Here is a 22,951-nt window from a genome sequence, read left to right on the forward strand (position 1 = left end):
ACATTGTGAAGTGAACCTTATCTTCAATTCTTTCATGATAAAGTGGTTCTTTATCCTAAATTTCTAGCTAAGGTTCTGTTGACATTTCACATGAATCAGGACATTACACTCCCCCCCCCTTTTCCAAAGCCACACAAGAATGAAAGAGAAGCTCTTGCATACTGTGGACTGTAAAAGAGCTTTAGCATATTACAAAAAATGTACTCAAGGGCATAGGAAATCATCACAACTTTTCAATATGTTCCATGTTGTATGTAAACCGATACAATGTGCAAACGGCTATCGGTATAGAAGAAACTCCAAATAAATAAATAAATATCTTATGATTCAAATGCCTTTAGGGAAAGCAGTAACCAAGCAAACAATGTCTACCTGGATTTTTGCTTGCATTCAGCACTGCTACCAATCTCCATCCTCCTCCCTGCCTGGATCAGTTTGAGCTCACCCAGTAAGAGCTACAGCCTCTTCAATAGCACACCTGTATAATGTACCCATTGAAGACATCTGCATGGCAGCCACATGGTCATCAATTCATACATTCACATTCCACTATTGCCTAGGACTAGCTTGCTACTTCAGAAAGTGCAGTGGGGCAAGCAGTTTTAACAAATATAATTAAATAAAAGAGCTGTTTATAGGGGAGACTGATTTTGGGGGAACCCCCCCCCAACCCCCCAAAAAAGCTAAGAAGTGACACTAAGAATCAGTCACTACAACCCTAAACTTAGGATTCGCCAGACAGCATGGCTAATTCAGCCCTGCTTATCGATTGGGGGTGGGGGGTGCTGTGGCTAACCCGAAGGGTAGTGCCCAGAACTGGTAGTGACTGTTCAGGACTTTGAAGCGTAGGTAACGCTGGTGATCCTGATGAATTGGGATGTGTAGGTAGGCCTCCGAAAGATCCAGGGATGTGAGAAACTCTCCCGGTTGTATCACCCTTATTACGGATCGTAGGGTTTCCATGCGGAAGCGGGGAATCCTGAGGTGGCGGTTGACCAACTTGAGGTCCAGGATGGGCCTGAATGTTCCCTCTTTCTTGGGGACGATAAAATAAATGGAATAATGCCCAGTATATATTTCTTGCGAGGCACTGGGGTTATGGCCTCGAGGGCCAGTAGCCTGGACAGTATAGCTTCCACTGCCACCCTCTTGGAGAGGTCGTGGCAGGGGGACTCCACGAACTTGTCCGGGGGGGGGGGGGAAGGGAATTCGTAGAAAATCCAGGTAGTACCTCTCCCGAATGATGGCTAGGACCCACTTGTCCGAAGTTCTCTCGACCCATCTGCGGTAGAATAGGGCTAGTCTGCCCCCTATGACTTCTTCCCTTAGATGGGTCGGCTGAATCTCATTGTGGGGTGCAGTTAGGGCCTGTACCAGAGCTGGTTCCCCTCTTGTTATGCTTGGTCCGAAAGGAATGGTTCCTGCCCGTAGGGCAGGGGGCTTGATAGTTGCTCCTGTAAGGATTGAAGTGCTGTGAACTTCTTCCCCTGGAGGACCTGGGGAAGGGTCGCTGGTTTCTCTTCGTCTTATCCTCCGGTAGGCGCGGCAATGGGACTCGCCCCATTTGTCGGCCAGTTTCTCTAGTTCGCTGCCGAACAGGAGGGATCTTTTGAAGGGCATCCTCGTGAGGTGCGTTTTGGAAGATGCCTCAGCAGACCAGCTTCGGAGCCAGAGTTGCCTCCTGGCCGCCACCGCAGAGGACACTCCTCTGGCCGCAGTGCGCACTAGGTTGGAGGCTGAGTCCATGAGGAATGATACTGCTGGTTCCATGTCTTCTCCTGGGGTGTTGTTCCTGGTTTGTGATAAGCAGGCACGTGTCACCACGGTGCAGCAGACCGCAATTTGTAGAGACATCGCGGCTACGTCAAATCACTGTTTGAGGATGGAATCCAGCCGCCGGTCATGTGCATCCTTGAGCGCAGCTCCTCCCTCCACTGGGATGGTAGTGCGCTTAGAGACCGCGCAGACCATGGCATCAACTCTTGGGCATGCAAGAAGATCTTTGGTTGCCGGGTCCAAGGGGTACAGGGCTGCCAAAGCTCGTCCCCCCTTGAAGGTGGACTCCGGAGCATTCCATTCCAGGTCAATCAGCTGCTGTGCTGCTTGTAACAGAGGGAAATGGCGAGAAGACCCTCCAGCAGGGGGTTCGGTTTAGGTTCCCCCGAAGTACCTGGGCCCGGGATAGCGAGCTCAGTCAGGCATTGGTTGACCAGGTCCGGGAGTTCGTCCTTTGTGAACAAGCGTCTCATGGTTCGGTGAGGCTCTGTCCCCGGAGGGAGCTCCCCCTCTTCTAAGGGTTCGGTTTCCTCCTCAGAGATGTCAGAGTCCCCATAGGTGGGGCTTCTGGGTAGCGGAAGCCTGTGCCTAGGTCTTGAAGGGTCTGTGGCATGAGGGTCCCCCTGAGGAGCATGTGGCTGGTCAGCCTGAGGTTCAGTTTGCATGAATCCCCTTGAAGAACTCCACCCATGAGATTGATCCTGGGTCAAAGCTGAGGGGTGCTGGTTCCTTGGGGTCCCAGGCTGTGGGGAGATCCCCCTGGCTAGGTCTGGTGTACCCCCTGAGGAGCTAGAACTCAGCCCTGGATGGGACTGGCCCTGGACTGGGTCTCCCAGGGCCTCTTCGCACTGCGTGCACAGGGCATCAGCCTCCTCGCTTTGTGCGGCTCTGATGTGGCATGCTGAGCAGAGTCCTTGAGCCTTTATCCCTGTTTCTGGAGGTGCCATGGCTGTCGGCACCTAAAAACTTTTATGCGCTCCGGTGCGCTTAAGATGAGCGTGTAGTTGTGTGCGCAGCTGTGCGTTCAGCCGTAGATATGCGCCCGGCTCTGTGTGCGCAACTTATGTGCGCAAGGTTTTGTGTGCATGTAAGTTTATGCGCACAAGTGCTTTGTGCGCCTAGTTCGAATTGTGCACTGGCGAACGGCGCAGCGAATAGGGCCAAGATGGCGAGCATGCGGGCAATATGGCGACTCCCTCGGAGGGTCTCCACTTGGGTAGACCCTCGGAAATAGCCGGGGCCTGGCCCTGCTAGGGCGGATCAACCTGGTGGCACTGGTCCCGGCTGGTGACCTGTGCTCATCCTCGAAGACCAGATTTCTACCTTACCTTCTCTTTGGCGCTTCCCGGTTTCGTCCCAGGCGGTCTCCGGCTGCGGGGGGAGAGGGCAAATACCTTCACTGCCGCGCTAGAGGGTGTACCCGCTGCCTCTCAGCCACGCCAGAGGATCGGGGGCTAGGTCCTCGCCACCATTCGGCCGCCGGACCGAGGCTTACCTCAGAGGGGCAACGGAAATCACCTCAGGAATCTCAACTGGGAGAGGGACCCAAGGGTATCACCGCAGGAGAGCGGGGCTCATCTTCAGGTAGGTTTCTTCTTTAAATTTGGATTTTCTTCTTTGAATTTGGTTCTAATGCTGTGAGAGCGTGCAGATAGTCCCTAACTGCTATGGAGACGGAAAATACTGAAGAGCTGCACTTTCTGCAGGGGTATATGTACTAGGGGCTGACGTCAGATTGAAATCTGATCCGTCTCCAACTGCTAACAGGAGTACACTATACCCATTGGTCCTGAGTCCATCTCCCACACGCTAGGAAAACTTCTTTTCTGCCACTCATGCTCCTAACTTACTATTCTTGCAGTATTTAGCATCTTATACATGTACTACTTTTCCTGTACAGATGTGTCTCTGCATATTTATTTCATATAGGAACACCGGTATATAAAAATCTAAAAATAAATAAATAAATAATATTGATGTAGCCCTGCACAGACTGGAGTGTCGCGCTTTCTTGGAATCAACCCAAATTGGAAGTATGTTCTTGATCCTTTTTCTCAAGAAGCTATCTTTAGAAAATCACTTCCTGCTCTTTCTTGAATGGTTGATTTTGAAGAATAGAGGAATAGACACAAAGAGACCAAGAAACAAGGTATTGGATATACTTAATACATTTTTGGGGCTACTTTTTGAGAGCTGTGCTCCTTTCATGAGGGTTTGATAAAAAAAATCACAAATGTATTAAGTTCATCTATTAGAAAGTTGTCACCTACAACTTATTTGACCTTTTTTTCTGTATAAAGTGGACTAACCATATGGATGGGCCACTGATGGCATTTGAGCATTTGTTCACGGATGATACTTATAGTAATGGAATAAGATCAATACAGAGATTTTTTTTTTTTTTTATTAGAGGCTTTGTACAATGATTCTTATTGCGTGTCTTTTTGATGATTACTTGAGAAAAACATGAAACCATGTATTTCTCTCTGCCTAGGCAATAATGTAGATTAGACACCAAGGAGTGTCCAAGTTAAATCTTTATTTAAGAGCAGACGTGTATTTTGTGCCTGACTCAGGCCGAGTTGGGCTGCCTCAGGGGCTAAAATTGACAAATAAACAAAATGAACAATACCGGACATACATAAATAAAATTAAAATATAGTTTAAAATCATAACCAATTTCAGAAAAGGTAACAAATAAATTGAAACATAAATAAGTCAAAATAGTTAATCATAGACAACACTTGATAAAGACATTAAAAATGAAATTCCATCATTTTACCTGTATATGGGTGATCACTAAATGAGCCAGAAAATTTGCATAACTTAAGTGCGCCAAAATTCACACACTCTGTCTGCAACAAATTAAAAAAATTAACAAAAAGAAGAGGACTGATGCAACATTCAGTCAAAACATCAAAAAATTTAAAAAATAAAATAAAAATGACAAATGAACAAATATAATATGGCTTGACATACAGGCACTGAATAAGTGTCTACCAAAATAAAAAAGTGATAGTGTGGGTTTAATGCAATTGCAAAATCTGTCACTATAGCATCTATGTGAGGCTCAAAACTGTGAGAACATGCTTAACAGATACTTAGATACAACTACTAATTGTGTAATCGCTAGTAAAAGCCAAATCACTTGTCAATCACATTGAGGGGGTGTGGTTAACCGAAAAACCCGTATGTACGGTCGGAACACCTAATATGTGCCAAACCAGTGACTGAATATAAACAATGAATGACTATCAAGATAAAGGGAGTAATGAGAAATCGATGTGATTGACAAGTGATTTGGCACGATTTCAAAACATTTAAAAGACAGGGCAGAGTCTTCAAACTTTCTGGTCCTTGTTATTCCAGAGCGGAGACTGAATCGCTTCATAGTTATATTTGTGTAAGTACGGTGCACATGCCCTTTGACACATGTTTATTTTTGCATTTATTTTTAATAATTTCATTTTCACAGTTTCGGCTTTTACTAGCGATTACACAATTAAAATATAAAGACAGCACAGCTCTAATTCTATAGCCGTGACAATTACGATTTTGTAACAGTCGTACATTTTCGAGGATTTGTTCCAAAGTTAGTTTAGTTTAAGTAGACTAAGTATGGTTTTCCTTGTGCATTGAGCCGTTGGCGTTTTTTTAATCTTTTTATCATTATCATGTTTCGGCGTTGACTTGGTGCTCTCCGTACTGCTGAAATAAATATTTACGATTTGTACTTAGAAGATAGATTTAACTTGGACATAACTTGGACATTCCTTGGTATCTAATCTACATTATTGCCTAAACGGCTTTCTTAGACAACCTACCCTCCTGTTTTATTGGTTTCTCTCTGCCTAGCCATAATATATCTTTTATGGTACAGGTTGATTAGGGCAGGATCCCACCTGATGTTTTTAAAAGAATATTCAATCCTTAGTTTTTGCCAAAGTCCAAACAATTCAACATCCCCTAATGGAGTTAGGTTGCAAGGAATCAACCACCCCACATGCACAGGTTCTCTACTTCGGGCAAGAAAAGCTTATATTTTAGGATTTTACATTTTCTTAGCCTGAAAGACTAAAAATTGGTATTTATGACTGACACCTATAACATGCTAATGGAGGTTGTAATGTGCCGTGCCATACCATTCCCCTATTAAGACTGTTGAATGGTCTTTCTATTTTGTGAAGCAGACTACCCGACAGCTGCCGGCCCAATTTAATTTTTTTTTTTTTCTTTTTTACACCCTTCGGGACCTCCGACTTAATATCGCTATGATATTGAGTCGGAGGGTGCACAGAAAAGCAGTTTTTACTGCTTTTCTGTGCACTTTCCCGGTCCCAGCAGAAACTAGCGCCTACCTTTGGGCAGGTGCTAATTTCTTAGAGTAAAATGTGCTGCTTGGCTGCACATTTTACTTACTGTATCCCGCGCGCATACCTAATAGGGTCATCAACATGCATTTGCATGTTGAGGGCGCAATTTGGTGCTGCGGGTTGGACACGCATTTTTCGCCCCTTACTGAATAAGGGGTAAGGGAAAACGTGCGTCCAAGGGCAGGTTAACTGTGCGCTCCGGAGTGCACTGAACTGTATCGGCCTGTTTGTGAGCAGTGTGTGAATATCTTTTATTGCATTTTCAGATCCCTTTTGAAAGAACAGTGTTTGTCAGGCTGGGGTGTTGATTTCAAAAGCTTATATTTTTCATGAACAAAAGAACTTATCTGTGAGCTTCATGAAAAGAAATGGCAGAAAATTAAAGGAAGCAAACAGGATTTTTTCTTTTTAATAGTAGTAAGGAATAATATATTTTATTTATTTTCCAATTTTGACTTTTCTAGGTATGATAAAAAAGAAAACATTAAACCTGTAGACCAAATGATGTTTTTATATACACACATTCTTATGGAAATGGACCATAATCAGCTATCACATTACAAAAAGACTCACAAGGTAATGGCAAATATATCTGGTGTGAGCAGGATTGGATTTGATCTTACTTCACTACTTCCTATTCTCTTAATGTTGGAAACAAAACGTGCTCTGTTGGAAAAGCTCCCTTCCTCCTTGTAAGCACTTTGTTCTGTATAGAGCAGGGGTCAGGAACCTTTTTGGCTGAGAGAGCCATAAACGCCACATATTTTAAAATGTAATTCCATGAGAGCCATACAATATGTTTAAAACTAAATACAAGTAAATGTGTGCATTTTATGTAAGATCACACTTTTAAAGTACAATAAGTCTCTGAAAATATTACACCAGGCCTTAAGACACCAATACATCTCCTATTAGGAAAACGGACCAAGTCAGGCTGCTATAGAGTCCTACACAGAAACTACACGCCAGCAGAAAACCTCACCTGAATCACGTGCTGTCCCTCACCTAACATAGAATAAAGAGACCAAAACGCATAACAAGAAGCATGCAGACAAAAACTGAATTGGAAACTGCAACAAGCCAGAGTCTCTGTATGCAGTGTAACAAAGGAAAAAAGAAACATCACACATCCTTATAAAACAAATCAAGAAATATAAAATCATCAGCAGTAAAACTGTACTAACAAAAAGAACATATTTCGAAACAGCTGATGAGTGGAATATCCAATAATTAAAAACTCATATAAAACATTTCCAGATACCAACAAAATATTTCAAAATAGCAGACACAAAGATCCAGTAATGAAAAATAATAAGGATACAAAAATTTTTTTGCTCTGCATACCTGGGAACGTTTGATATCCAGGTGTCCTGAGATTGTTCTGAATTAGCAGGAGGTGGGGTGGTTTGCTTGGAACTTTCTCCTCTCTCAGTCACATACCAGCGCTCTCTCTCACACTGGCTCTCAATGACACACCTATACACACATGCTCTCAGTCACTCACATATACAAATGTTTTTTCTCTCTCACTTATATAGGCTCTTAATTACACATTTACACACATGCTGTCTATCTTTTCACGCTTACACACACACAGGCTTTCAATCACATAAATACATGCTGTCTTTTTCTCTCACACACAGACTCTCATTCACATGCTTACAAACATGTCCTCTCTTTCTCTCATTTACACACAGGCTCTCAATCACATACTCACATGCTCCCTCACCTAAATCAGCTCTCAATCACACACATACACACATGGTCTCTCTCTCTCATTTAAACACAGGCTCTCAATCACATACTCACATGCTCCCTCACCTAAATCAGCTCTCAATCACACAGACACACATGGTCTCTCTCTCTCATTTAAACACAGGCTCTCAATCACATACTCACATGCTCCATCACCTAAACCAGCTGTCAATCAGACACAGACACACATGATCTCTCTCTTACTTATACACACAGGCTCTTAATCATACATACACATGATCTCTCTCACACACAAAGGATCTCAATCATACACACATACTCTTTCAAACAAACAGGTTTTCAATTACAAACTTACACATACAGGTTCCCAATGGTAAACTTACATTCATGCTCTCTCTCTCACAGGCAGGATCTCAATCACAGACATACTCTCTTTCACATATACAGGCTCTCAATCATTCACATACATGCAATCTCTCACTCACACACACAGGATCTCAAACACACATGCTTGCTCGCTCATTCATTCACTCTCTCTCTCCCCCTTCCCCCCCCCGGGAACTCGCGGCAGCAGCAGCCACCTCCCAACGCTAACCTCCTTCATTTTCAGCCCTCGCGGAGGCGAAGGCGGAGTCCCATCGGCCGCGGTTGAAGATTTTCATTTTCCTCCGAGCCGCGCTGCAGTCTTCTTCCCGTCGGACACTAGCGTGCCTGCGCGGGTCTTCCCGCGCAGGCACCCGATGCTCTCCACTTCCTCTTCCGGGCCGCGGGAAGAAGAGAGCACCGGCGTGCTCTCTTCTTCCCGCGGCCCGGAAGAGGAAGTGGAGAGCATCGGGTGCCTGCGCGGGAAGACCCGCGCAGGCACCCGATGACTCCAGCGCTGGCACCCGGCTGACACCCGATGACTCCCGCGCAGGCACCCGGATGACTCCAGTCGGCGTGCTCTCTTCTCCTCCCCCCCGCGGCCCGGAAGAGGAAGTGGTGAGCATCGGGTGCCTGCGCGGAAGAAGAGACCACGCTAGTGTGGTCTCTTCTTCCCGCGCAGGCACCCGATGCTCTCCACTTCCTCTTCCGGGCCCCGGGGGGGGGGGAGAAGAGAGCACGCCGGTGCCGCTGACTCCAGCTGTCCTGCCGCGTTCCGCCCGGGCTGACAGCATTTTAAGCCCGGGCGGCGGAGGACCGGGGAGCAGCTGGGTCAGCGGGGAACCGCGAAGTATGGCGACACTTGTCTGCGAGCCAGATGCAGCCCTCAAAAGAGCCATATCTGGCTCGCGAGCCATGGGTTCCCGACCCCTGGTATAGAGATTCTCACCAATGCCTGAGCAATGGAACTAGCTGCTCATTTGCCAGAGTAGTACAGCGATCCAGAAAAAGGGAAAACCAGAATCCTCTCGTTAAAGAATGCACTTTATTGCTGATGGATAGTTGCCTTTTCTCTGCACATTATGCCCTATTGCAAAAACTATTCAACTTCCTCTAAGTCTTTGAGAGCAGCTCACTATTTATTTTGCAAAGGTAGAGTCTACTGCTTCTAAGTACAATCTTTAACTGTAGCATCCACATTAAAACAAACTAATAAATCATCACCCCTCTATACACGTACTAACATAAATAAGTGTTTCTCCTCCTGAAGGGATGCACTGAAACCAGGATCCATACTCCACAATATAGAAATTCAGTAGTGGTACTATACCAATGTCTGCGTGAAAAAAAACAAGGCTTGGTGTTGAACATTCACAAGCACTGGTACGTCATTAAAGCAGGATGTACAAAATTGGTCCTACCAAAAGATCTGATTTTCTAAGTACCCAACCTATGCACCTTAGCTTGACTCTGTCCCTACCAGTAATGTAAGAACACCTGTGGAATGATCATTGTGGATATTCTGAAAACTGGTCTGTTCACCTTTACTTGACATTGCCACTGCACTGCTGGTTGGAAGGGGGAAACTGATGAAATGAATTTAAAATGATGCAAGGTAATGTAGTCTGTCCCTGAATGCAAACAATTTAACACAGCTAATTTTTACACCTGTTGATCATTATTTGATGGAAACTCACACTCTGTAACTAGTTATTACCTTGCACTAGAAGTTGTAGTCAGGCCTATTGTTTGTAAAGTGCCAAAAGAAGACACATAATCAGTTAAGAGGGTTGTCAACTAGGAGCTGGGCCCTAGCTCAGTCTTGGAGGCCTATGTACTAGCTTGCAATACATTTTTTTCCCCCCACAAATGGGGCTTTGTGCAGAACCAACCTGAAACACACATCAGCTGAAGAGTGTTTAAACTTTTCTACCTGCCATATTTGTTTTGATATTTTAAATCTGTTAAACTCAGCAAATAATACTTTTGCATTAAAAGTTGCAAAACAATGTTTCACTTTATATCACTCAGTTCAACTAGTGTATAGCTGCCTTTAAAAGAGGTTTGGTTAGTTGCCTAGAGCAAAAAGTTCATAAACTATTCTTAAGGGGCAATTGCAAAAATCCACTGCTTATCCCTGGCCTGTCTAGCCCTTGTGAGCTGGACTGGCCACTGGGCTTGATGGACCTTTTGGTCTCACCCTGTATGGCAAGTCTTATGATCTCCACCACTACAGGAATGCCACCCTAAAGGCAAAAAGGGATTTCCACACTCACAAGATTCACGACCTAACCTTCGACTCAAGAGCCCTCTTCTCCTACGTATCCGAACTAACACAACCTAACACACCTTCTATCCCCAATGAACAAGCACAAGCCAAAGCAAATGAACTAGCCCTATTCTTCCAAAGTAAAAACACTAATCTCTTAACCCTCCTGCCACCTAGCTCCACCCCTCCGACTAGCTCCCTCCACCTCCTCAATAAAAGAATCTCACTGGACTCATTCGAACCTACCACTGCCCTAGAGATCCAATCTCTGCTGAAGAAAATGAAACCTTCCTCCCATCCCCTCGACCTAATACCGTCTAAACTTCTTCTAATACCCGAAACCATCTCCAAACCACTTGCGGACATTATAAACTGTTCCTTAACACAGGGAATCTTCCCTGATGCCCTAAAAACTGCTTCTCTTAAACCACAACTAAAGAAACCAGACTTGGATCCCAAGAATCCAATTTCCAATCTGCCTTTTGTAGCAAAGATTTTGGAAAAACTGGTCAATTCGCAACTCTCTAACTACCTCACAGATCACGAAATACTACACCCCACACAATATGGGTTCCGCAAGGTTTTAAGCACCGAAACCCTTCTCCTATCGCTAACTGACCACCTCATCATGGGCTTGGACAAAGGACAATCTTTCCTACTAACTAATTCTACTGGACCTGTCGGCAGCCTTCGACACTGTCAACCATGCCACCCTCCTCAACCGCCTTTCGGACATTGGAATAACAGGCTCTGCTCACATGTGGTTCAAGTCATTCCTATGTAACAGAGGCTACAAAGTTAAAATCAATAAGAATCTCCCCGCTACAATTCCTCACAAGGAGTTCCTCAAGGTTCCTCACTATCCCCAACTCTATTCAACATATACCTTCTTCCTCTATGCCAACTGTTAACTAACCTACAACTAAAACATTTCTTATACGCCGACGACGTTCAAATCCTGATACCCATCAAAGAATATATCACTAAAACTCTCAAACACTGGGAAAACTGCCTCCAAGAGATCAACCGACTCCTCGCAAACCTAAACCTGATTCTAAACTCTGCCAAAACGGAACTACTCCTCATCACCCCCGAAAACAGCAACTCCCCACAAACTGCTCCAGTTAATACCATCGTTACACAAGCAAGAGACCTAGGGGTAGTAATAGACAAACACTTGAATCTAAAAACATTTATTAACAACACAACCAGGAACTGCTTCTACAAGCTGCAGGAAATCAAGAGAATAAAACCACTACTACACTTTCATGACTTCAGAACAGTCCTACAATCCATAATTTTCTCCAAGATGGATTATTGCAATTCTGTCTTGCTAGGTCTCCCGTCCTCATCCATCAAACCACTTCAGATGCTCCAGAACGCGGCAGCCAGAATCCTTACAAATGCCAGAAGAAGAGACCACATCTCGCCCATTCTAACTAATCTTCACTGGCTGCCAATACACTACAGAATCCTACACAAGTCTATCACCATCATCCACTCACAGGCCCCTCTCAACCTCCAAATCCCCCTCAGAATGCACACATCATCCAGACCCATCAGAGATGCCTACAAAGGCTCCCTGACTGTTCCCCCAACTAAATCTACACATCATACCACACTCAGAGACCGGGCCTTTTCTACAGCTGGCCCCTCTCTTTGGAATACCTTACCCCACCTGATCTTAGACTTGAACCGTGCTTACTAACATTCAGGAAAAGGCTCAAGACTTGGCTATTTAAGCAAGCCTTTCCTGACTCTAATATCCATTGAGAGACCTTACTGCCCAATGTAAATATCCTTAAAGACATTACTGCACAATGTAAATAAGTTACCTCTGTAAAGATTTTTACTCCTGTCTATTCTTGTCTCCTTCCTCCCCCAGTTCAACAACCCTGTTTTATTGTAACTTTGGCTTCCTCTGCACTTTTTAAAAGAACAAAGTTATTGCACCCCCCTGTTATTTGTAAACTGGCATGATATGATCTTATCATGAATGCCGGTATAGAAAAACCTTAAATAAAATAAATAAATATTATCCTCCAACATTAAACAATAAGATGGTTATATACTATGCTATATTATACAGTCCCAAATGAGGGGGTGGTATAGACTGGTTCTGAATAGCCAAAGGAAATTCTTAAAGAAATGTTTTGACTCCTTACACCACAATGGGGGTAATTTTCAAATGTAACACTAGTGAAGCAATTTTCTAAAGCCGTTTATGTGCTTAAAGTGTACTTATACAGGTAAATCTGGACAGTTCAATGGCATAAATTGTAGCAATTTTCAAAAGCCCATTTACACTATAAAGTGCAATTACACATGTAAAACCCATTTTTAAGCGTGTAGAGGCTCTTGAAAAATCGGACCCTGTACAAAGTTAGATTTTCAAAGGGCCATGGGGGTGCCCATAAATGCACGTATCTTGCTGTGCAAAGTTACACGCTATTTTATGAAATATATATATAGATATATAGATAGATAGTAAAATACTGTTCACCCACGTCTGCAGCTTTGCATGCATATCTTACACGCACTCGGGGGAAGAGAGAGAGTGAGCCTGTTTATAAGGCTCAGCCTGACACTCAGGTATATAAAAGCTATAAATAAATATATGGACCATTGTAAGGGGACCATGTCCATCACAGAACCCCCCCACAAGGCCTGTGTCCTCTGGGTGTTTCTCATGATGCCTGTGTCTGCGATCTCTGTGCCCAGATGACTCCCAAAGGTCGTCAGGCCCATCTTGACAAAATGAGAAAAAAAAAAAAAAGTTTTCGGATACAAGCGGTCGAGCCATCCTCTGTGTCAGGCACTTCCATCCCGTGCAAAGAAGCCCCTGGTCCCAACCCCATCAGGCTCACCTCCTTCTGCCTTGCTTGGTCCTGAACTAGGCACAGGGGACTGTCCACTATCCCTGTCATCCCATTCTTCGACACTGGTATTGGGCAAGGACCGGTGCACTCATCATGAATGGTTAAAGGACTACCATCGATCATCCTCAAAGCCAGACCATGAGAAGGCATTGACCTCTGTGCCCCCGACGTCGAGGTAGAGGCGGCCATACCCTCCGACCCCACAGAGTGAAAGGATACATGGAAACTTGGGCTGTGCCGGACTGAGAGACCATTTACATCAAGTTCCGGTGGAGGAGACATTGGAGGAACTGTTCGAGTCCAAGAATGAACCTGTATTTTATTATCACTCTATTGCTATGGAAGTAGCCTTGTGAAAGGACATTTATAAATTTTTTTATAGAATGTTTTTTTATGGGGGGTGTGTGGATGGGTATATTATAGATACATATATATACATATATAAAAATCTTTATTGAATGAATAAAAATTAAGATTGCATTAGTAAGATGTTTCATCACTTTTCAATAATAGTTAATTAGTGAGCTGGACTAAAGGAATATATATGGCCTGTTTTTGAGTTAATTTATATTTAGTTGATGCGAAATCCCAAGGAGTGAAGCAGACTGATAGTGAGCTTGAGAGCGTCGAGAGTTCCTTGCTTGGATTGGCTCTTGATGAGCTAGTCCTCTAGGTAAGGAAAGACGTGAATGCTTTTCCTACCTAGATGGGCCGCCACCACTGCCAGGCACTTTGTAAATACACAGGGTGCCGAGGCAAGTACGAAGGGCAGGACCCGGTATTGAAAGTGATGATGTCCCACTAAGAAACGCAGGTACTTGCGGTGAGGTGGGAAGATTGGATTGTGAGCGTAAGCACCTTGAAGATCCAGAGAACAGAGCCAATCCCCTGTTTGTAGAAGGAGGAAGCATGGTGCCTAAGGACACCATCCTGAATTTTTCTTTTTGTAGAAATTTGTTGAGATTTCGGAGATCTAAGATGGGGCAGAGGCCTCCTGTTTTCTTTGGAATAAGTAAATAGCAGGAGTAGAATCCTCTGCCCTGATGAGGTCAGGGAACAGGTTCCACAGCCCTGGCACCCAGAAGGGAAGACAATTCTGACTCTAGAAGAGTTGTGTGATCTGTGTGATTCCACAGTGGGTTGGGCAGTGAATCCCAGGGTACCGTGAGAAAGTTCAGACGGTAATCCTGGGCGATGATAGAAATAACCCATTGGTCTGTGGTGATGTTGACCCAATTGGCTATAAAGTGATAAACTCTACCTTCTACTGGCAAATTTGGCTTTGGATTTGTGGAGGGGCTGCTATTCGCTGGAAATGCTTCAAAACCCAGATGCTTGGCTTGCCTGTGGAGGAGACCGAGATCTGGATGATTTAGGCTACCGAGAATGTCCTCGCTGAGGTGGTCTAGTTGTTCGGCCATGAGGTGCAGGTGGGTAATACCTGCATGGGCGATAGAATGGCTTTTTAGGGTCTTTTCTAGATGACCGTCTGGCAGAAGAAGGGACCTCTGTAGTGATCATGGATAGTTGGCGCAGGGTCTCATAGTGGTCTTTCAATTGAGCCACTGCGTCTTGTACTTTATCACCAAATAAATTTTCTCCGGTGCAAGGTAAGTCAGCTAGTCTGTCCTGGACTTCATGTCTCAGGTTTTTAACCATGCCCCTCTCCTGGCACTGATTCCCGTTGCCAACATAGGAGAGGCTGTCTCGAAGGAATCGTAAGCCGCACGGACTTTGTGCTTTCCAGCTTCAAGGCCCTTATGTACAATGGCATTGAGTGTGTCCTGGTGTTGTTGAGGAAGAGTATCGGCTACTTCCTGAACCTGTTTCCAAAGGTTCCTTTGGTACTGCGTCATGTAGAGTTGGTATGAGGCAGTTCTTGACAGCAGCATTGAGCCCTGAAACATTTTAAGACCTAGAACGTCCATGAACATTTGATCCTTGCCATGAGGTGTTGATTAATGTGGATGAAGTCTCCGTGATTTCTTTTGTACCGACTCCACAACCACAGACTGATGTGGCAGTTGTGGTTTCTGGAATCCAGCTAATGTGCTGAACTAGGTAAGTTGCATCTGTTCACCGGAGTAACAGTGTAGGGATGTTCCCAAAGTCAATGCTGCAGGTCTACCAGTACTTCGTGTACTGGAATAGCCACGACTTCCTTTGGAGCATCAACAAATTGAAGTACCTCCAATGTCTTGACTTGTATCCTCCTCTGTAATTAGACCAAAAGGGATTGTTTCTGACATTTCCCTTATGAAATTTGCAAAGGAGAGGTCTTAAGGTGGAGACTTCCTCCTTTCCTCTGGAAAGGGTTCTGACAAAATATCTTCTGTAGACGAGTCAGTGTCCATGTCCTCCCAGGTGTCTGAGGTGGTCTCTGGTCGAGGTCCTGGACAAAGAAGGAAGACTGGTTTTGTAAGACGTAAAGGTACCGATGGATCCTTCGATGGCAATTGTTGTGGCGCCAATGGCATCTCAGTCCAGGTATCGGTTGAGGCATCGGTGACCATGGACTGGAGTCTGTGCCTTCTTCATCTGACGACCCGGGAATAGGAATCGGGTCCTTCGGAGGCTGCACAGGTTGCTTCGGCATCAGTAGACCAGGTTGTGTCGGTAGGGCACCGATTAGTGTATCCAGCCTGGTAAGCAATGGTGCGAACATAGATGGCTCCGGTGGCGGTGGCTGTAGTTCACGAAGGGCATAGAGGACTGCCTGGCGGATAAAACCGTCCAGTTCCTCCCTGAGAGCCGATGATAACAGAGCAGCTACAGGGGGTGGCAGGCTAGGCGGAACTGGCTCCTCCACAGGTCCCTGTGGGGGCACAGTACCTGGCACAGATATCGGTGGGGATCGCCTTGGATGTTCCAGAGTAGAGCTCCTCTATCCGTGTCCTCTTCGCAAGTGGTTTGATGGCCATCGAAGCCGCTGCGATGTCTGTGCCAGCACCGGGTATGGATTCTCCTCTATGCCGGTGTTTTCTTCTGTGCTCTGCCAGGTCTTTCCCCAGCGCAGAGGTAGACATTGTCGATGACTTCGATGGAGTCGGTGACGGACGGTCACCGCTACCTTGAAATTCCCGGCAGGTTTTTATCATCACTTTTTTCAATGCCCCTGCCGGCGACGATTGTGTGGATGTTGATGGAAACAGTTGTATTTTAAACAGGGTTTCCATTTTATCTAGGCGAGCCCGCCTACCTTTCGGAGTCATCTCTGCACATTTTGAGCAAGTGGAGATGTGAGCAAAACAAAGGCACAGCACACAAACATCGTGCTATCTACGGAAACACCATTTACAGTAAGCAAACTTGCTTTTACAAGGGGGCAGAACTTGAAGGAGATCAGGCCAGCATATTTGGAATGTGATATGGCTGCATTAAGAGGAAAAAGGGATATTTCAAGTGCGACATGGTCTGGGGGCACTCCGGACATTTTCTGAATCCTGTTGCCATAATGGCAAAAGGTTGAGGCCCAAAACAGTCGACAGTTTGTGGACTCTGAAAACTGCGGTGATGGTACCGACCGGGAATAGTGAATATTACTCACCGAAGAAAAATATTTACCGATGGGAGACCCCTATGAGGGAATATTTTTCTGAAGGAATTTTAAAGATTTTTCCGTGAGGAAAATTGTGAGAATTCTCACAGAGCTCTTAACCGTGAGGCAAACTGCAGCATGGGAAAAAAAAAATAAAAAGAGACTGAAGGGAGACCCCTGTGGCTCGAGGGATCATGGCATGCTGGGCATGCTCAGTGTGCCAGTCAAATGTTTCTAGAAACTTTGACAAAGTTTTCCGTGATAGGCTCCAACCAGTGACATCACCCACATGCGAGGACTGGGAGAAAAAAGGTATTAAGTAATGCCACACTGTTGCGTCCCTCGGTCTCAGACGGCTTCGACCTCTGTGCCTCACCTCTCTCCTCAAGCCTTGGGAAGATGGCTGCTGTCGAGTCTTCATGCCACTCTCTCCAGCGTCCCCAGAACGGCAACAGTGTTCGCCATGATTTCCTAAAGGCCTCCTAGGGTGTGCGAGCGCACGCCACCCACATCTTTATTCAGTCATGGTGGGAACTTCGGGGGCGTCCCCTCGAGTGACGCCATCACATCCTAGTATTTAGCCTGCTCTGTATTTGCTAACAAACAGACAGGCCTATCCTGTAAAGTGCGGCCGTGTTTACCCTGCTCCTAAGCCGTTTTTAACTTCGTTTTTGGCCGCGTTAGCCCTTCCTACGATCCCGAATCCCCTTTAACCTACTCCTACCGCGTCCTAAATTCCCCGGGCAACCCCTTCCGCCCGCGGCATGCATATTGTATGCAAACGAGTGAATTAGCGCGATATTGCATGCAAACGAGCGAATTAGCTATTCACCTGCAATCCCGTAACCCGCGCCCCGACTATCGCTAGTTTTCCCTGCCGTTTTGTCGCGCGTTTAACCTGCAAACTTACTGCCTACCCTGACCTAGGCGGTAGAGGCATGGGTAAGGGTAGGTGGAAAGCTTTCCCCCAGCCCCCGCTCGCCTGCCCCGGCCGCGATCATGGATGCCGGTCTCCGTGGCAGCCCCAGTCCTCTCCCCTGCTCCCGAAGCCAAAAAAAAAAAGCGTAAAAAACGTTGCAGCCCCCCTCCGATATCCGGACTGGGGCTGCCACGGAGACTACAACGGCAAAGCGACTTTTGGTTTTTTTTTTGCTTCGCCGCTGTCAGTGTGCCCCCTCCTCTCGGAGCAGGGCGCGAAAAGCAGCCTTGCTCCGGGAGGAGGGGGAGCACACTGACAGCGTCGAAGCAACGGCAAAGACAGCGGCGAAGCAACGGCAAAAAAAAACCAAAAGCAATTTTTTTTTTTTTTTTTTTCAAAGCGACAATTTTTTTTTCCAAAAGCGACTTACTTTTGGGATCTGTCAAGATCCCAAAAGTTACGTCTGGTTGAAGGTTTACATGACGCAATAAGAATATCCTTTAGTTGAGAGGATAAACATAAGGGAGTCAGTAATTACCTTTCAGATGGCATTCCCGTTGAAGAATTCAAAGAATGAACTGATTCCGGAGAACCTGGGCTGATGGGTTGAGTTGAAGTATCTTCTTTTACCGGTTCTAGAGGTTCTACACCTGGAGGCAATGCAGGAGAACCCTCTGGAGAATGTTGTGGTGTAATTCTTTTGTTTTTCCAGTTCTTGGAAAAAAAGAGCTGAGAATATCTGAGATTTTCGTCATAGTAGATGCCGCCAAAGTACCTTGAGGAGGAATGTGTAACTTTTGCTTTGGGGTTTTCATTGGAATTGCCGCAAGCAAAATGTCCTCAGGTGCTTTTCCCTTGTTTTGACCTTGAGGAGGTATAATTGGTGAAGGGCGAATATGTTTTGTTAATGGCATTTGTAAGGAAGGAGAACGTCTCTTTCTCTCTAGAAAGCGATGAGAGACTGGCCAAAGAACTACCACTAGGAGAACGGCCTGATGATAAAGATTCTGATGCCGAGAAGCCTTCAATATCTAGATCAGAAGTCAAGGACATTCTTGAAGAACTTCTTGATCTTATTATTTGTTTTGTGGCAGTTATATGATGTGACTTATAGCGATGTTTGCCCAATGCACTCCTTTCTGGTGATTGGAGGTGCATTGTTTTAGCGCCATGTGCTGTAGGAGCATCCCGGATTAATCGATGCTCCGTGGGTGCGTCATGCAATAGGCATCGAATGTGGAGCCAAAGGCGTCGGTGTATGCGCCGGTTGCTTCGACTGTATCCGAGCCTGTTGCGCCCGTGTCGGCGTCGGTTGTAGTACTCTCGGCGCCAGCTGCTCTGGTCTCGACGCACTCTGTAGTGGTCTCGATGTCTGTTTTAACGCAGGCTGCTCCGGTGTCGACGCAGGTTGCTTCGGCTTCGTATGATGCGTCGACACATGCGCTTCGCGCACCGACTTCGACTTATGCTTCTAGTGTGCCCGGCCCTGTTTTCGGACGGCACCTTGCACCTGTGCCGGCGGGCCAGATCCCTGGGAGCCGCTTGGGGTTGGGTGCAGTGCCAAACTCCGATCCCCTCCTTTTTCTTTAAACTCTTCAGGCCTAGAGAGTTTTGAATCCAAGGACGACGATCTTCTCGCTGGTTGGGCTGATATTTTAGACGGCCCCAGCGAGGAATGGGATTCGGAGGGGGTGGCATACGAGCCACCTACCATCCCGGTGTAGATCTTGCATCTTCTGGGCCCTCTGTCGTCGGGCCCTCTGAGACATCCGGCCGCAGTTCTCACAGTCTGCCTGGATGTGCTCTGGCCCTAAGCAACGATAACGATCATGTCCGTCTGTTACGGACATGATCCAACCACAAGGGCAAGGCTTAAAGCCGGGGGGATGAGTTTTTTTTAAGACATTCTCTGAGGAGAGGTGAGCTCCGCATGTGATCCCGCGCACGGAAAGAAACAGACTGAGGAGAATCTGTTACTTGCTGCACGGGAACACACGCGCAGCCGCAGAGGAAACAAAACTCTGACCTCTGCTTAACAAGCTCCGCCTCCTGGGCCCTGATGGACAGTTCATATGACAGCATGGCTAATTCAGCCCTACTATAGATGGGAAAAACCAAATGTCAGTGCACAAAAAAAAAACATGAAGCATGCAAAACGTAGGGCCCCAGAAATAAGTCCAAATCAAGAAGCTAGTCAAGAAACAATCAAGCTAATGTTGTAAAAAATTCAAAGTAGAATAAGACTGATACCTTTAGAATGCTTAAAAATGCCACATTTACACTTCTAAGTCTTTTCTACAAGCAATGCAATCCAAGTAAAATTATTTCCTCAGATAGGAGAAAAGAGTACAGGTTTAATGAAATCAGTACTTCATACTGTAATGTATAATATACCACAGTGAAAAGAAACTACAGAGAAGACAGTCTATATAGTTTACAGTTACAAAAAGGTTAAAAGAAAAATGCTAATCATATTGGTAAATCAAACACACCCAAAGTATAGCAAATAACCAGATCTGCTCGATAGATAAGGGAGCATAAATCCTTTATCTGCCTGGGCATCCGTACAGAATACCAGAAGTCTACAGAGATGTTTTGTAGAGACTAGTTCACATTATGGTTCTAAAAAGTAATGACATACGACAGAGCATCTACAACACCATTTTCTACTTGTTGCGACCGTCGCTGCCCGACGTCTCCACTACGCCCACCTTACCGCTTTGGCGACTTCCTCTTTGCCTGTTGGAAGTTTGTTTGCCGTGGTGTCCTCTTGCCATCCTCCGGCGTCCCCGGATCTGCTAGACACTGCACACCACCATGTTTCCCCAGAGCCTAAGGGCGCACGCGCAGCGCAGCCCCGACTGAAGTACCAGCAGTGGCGCGAACCTCAGGGGCGTCCCCCTGAGGCGACATCATCCGCACTGGATATTTAAGGTCTCTGATATTGCTAACTAATCGAGTTAGCGAGGGATAGGGTTACTCTACCTCCACGGACTTACCAGGGGTACCCGCTCCTCGGGGGCCTCGCTTTCTCTTTTGCTTTTCAGATCACAGTCTGGAACCGGTACTCGCTCATCGAGGGCCTTCCTTCCCGGACTTGCTACTGAATACCACTTCTGCCAGGAAGTCATCGCTGCCTACAACATCAGTGAGTTACCTTCTTTCTCTGAGCGTTCCCTGGAACCAGGTACTTGCTCCTCAAGGAGCTGCTTCCATGAAACTATTGTGTGAGTGTTACCATCAAGGTTCTGTTCCTGAACTCTGCATGCCCTACCTACTCACCATATTCAGTTTCTCTACAGCTCAGTTATCCAGGATCGCTGTTCCAGTATCTGAGGGACTACAGCTCAGCCGGGCACTTCAGCTCACTACTGCCACCTCTGGTGGTTCAATATACTGTTTAATAAAAGAACTAGTGTGTGTCCGTCTCCATACTCTGAGCCTGACCGGTGGTCCCTCTCGGGATCTTCCCCCGGGGGCGTGGTCATCTGCTACCGGCCCAAGGATCCACCCACAACTACCTCAAACACTAACACTATTTGTTATACCAATCGCAGCAGATCCCAACAGGAATTAACATATCCCCAAAAAATACATTACGTGTGATCCATTGTTAAGAGCTAGAACCTATGAGTATTATGTATATCGCTTTAAAAGATTTGCTTTAGAAAAACATGGAAAGCGTTTAGCAAATTTTATAAATGAACAGCTTTCGTTTTCCCTCTTCAATTTAGGGAAAGCGAGTTAACTAAACAACGTTATTTTGATATTCTTTTTGACAATACTCCACGATCTCGTTCTTTAACAGAAAGAAAGAAAAGCTATATAAAATTTAACAACTCGTCAATAGCGCACAAAATCAGAGCAAGTGTGTACAATCACTACCCCGAGAGGAATTTATTGAAATAAATCAGTTTAGGTTACGGAATAATCCGGCGGAGCGAGAAACCGCAAGAGCTACCCATGCATACAAAGGAAATGCAAAGTTGCGGTTTAAAGATTATACAAACAAACATAAAATGGCAGGCAAGCAAGAGGGCTACTTTCCCGGGGACAGAGCATGCACGATCCTGTTGGATACAGGAAGTTTAAATCCCCCTTCAGCCTGGAACACCGCCAACCCCTGTGACGTCACTGCACCAAAGACTTTTCCCGGGCCTGTTCAAATCAATGGGGGCGACCGTTCCCTGAGCCACGGTTCAGCCTGCTGCTAGCTTTCCTTTCTCCCCCAGCCAGTCAGTCTCACTCCGAGCCCTTCTCGCCAGTTGTCACGCACGACAGCTGTCTCCCACCCACTTACCTATCGCCTCATGCACTCTGCCAGGGCTCTCTGGGATGTGGTAGTGGCCTGCTCGATGATTGTAGACAATACTCGCCCTGCAAACATGGCGCCTAACAAAACAATCTCTCTCCTACACACCCTAGCAGCGCTGGCCCGTCCCCACCCACCAAGACAAAAAAAAAAAAAAGAGAGAGAGAAAGCACCTCATATTACTTCGCCGGACTATGAAAGGCGAGCGTCTGCCAGGAAAGGCGGTGACTAATGGCGCTGGAGCTCGCGGTCCATTCTGTGCGGTCTCACTCAACGGCCACCGCGCGAGCCCCGCAAATTCCTTTATTTACCCACAACAACAAACAAAAGCGACGCAGCGTGCCTGGGCGCAAGGAGCGCTCGGAGTTCTCTCCCCCATGCCTCCTGGCCAGGCCACAGTGACGGACCGCGGGCCAGCCGCTCTGCTTTCGCTTTAGAGGATTTCTGCTTTCCGTACGGCAGCTCTCATGCTGAGATTTGCTCGCGCTCTCTTTTCTTTCTCCTCCCCTTTCAAACAAACAATGAGACTACAAGCGCCTGTGAGCTCGCGCAGCCGCCACCGCCGAGTGGAGAGTTAGGGGGTGGGAGGTAAGTAGGCGTCCCTGCGTCATAGCTGTTTCGCTCCGCCATGGTTGGTGTGGCGGCAAGAGCGGCGCTTTTCCTTAGCGTTGCCCATCTCCGATTATTTGCAATCTAAAGTTTCCCGCTCTCTATCCCTCCAAAAAAAACAATAAAATGTTATTTAATCTGGATAAACCTGTACATTTGTGGTCCACTTGCCTTTTTGGTTAATGTTGTTAAGGTTT

General features: G+C 46.1%; 2 protein-coding genes across 5 annotated transcripts in view; one reads left to right on the top strand and one right to left on the bottom strand.

Moving 5' to 3' along the window:
* LOC115099555 (dol-P-Man:Man(7)GlcNAc(2)-PP-Dol alpha-1,6-mannosyltransferase-like) overlaps positions 1 to 9,828 on the top strand; it is a 48,521-nt gene extending 38,693 nt beyond the window's left edge. Inside the window, exons 7-8 of the mRNA XM_029617290.1 lie at positions 6,490 to 6,857; positions 9,162 to 9,828. Of these exons, the coding sequence (XP_029473150.1) occupies positions 6,490 to 6,845 (356 nt within the window). The 3' untranslated portion in view covers positions 6,846 to 6,857; positions 9,162 to 9,828. The remainder of the gene's footprint in view (positions 1 to 6,489; positions 6,858 to 9,161) is intronic.
* The window catches only part of LOC115099249, a 39,989-nt gene extending 17,321 nt beyond the window's left edge, over positions 1 to 22,668 (bottom strand). For 2 of the 4 annotated variants that reach the window (XM_029616740.1, XM_029616735.1), the window contains exon 1: positions 22,319 to 22,668. The gene's annotated coding sequence lies outside the window, so the exon portion shown is untranslated. Of the gene's footprint in view, positions 1 to 22,133; positions 22,256 to 22,318 lie in introns of those variants that run through there. The other 2 variants (XM_029616739.1, XM_029616736.1) reach the window with 2 other exon arrangements.
* Positions 22,669 to 22,951: the final 283 nt, after the last annotated feature.

This window comes from Rhinatrema bivittatum, chromosome 9 (assembly GCF_901001135.1).
Source record: "Rhinatrema bivittatum chromosome 9, aRhiBiv1.1, whole genome shotgun sequence".
Classification (NCBI taxonomy): Eukaryota; Metazoa; Chordata; class Amphibia; order Gymnophiona; family Rhinatrematidae; genus Rhinatrema; species Rhinatrema bivittatum.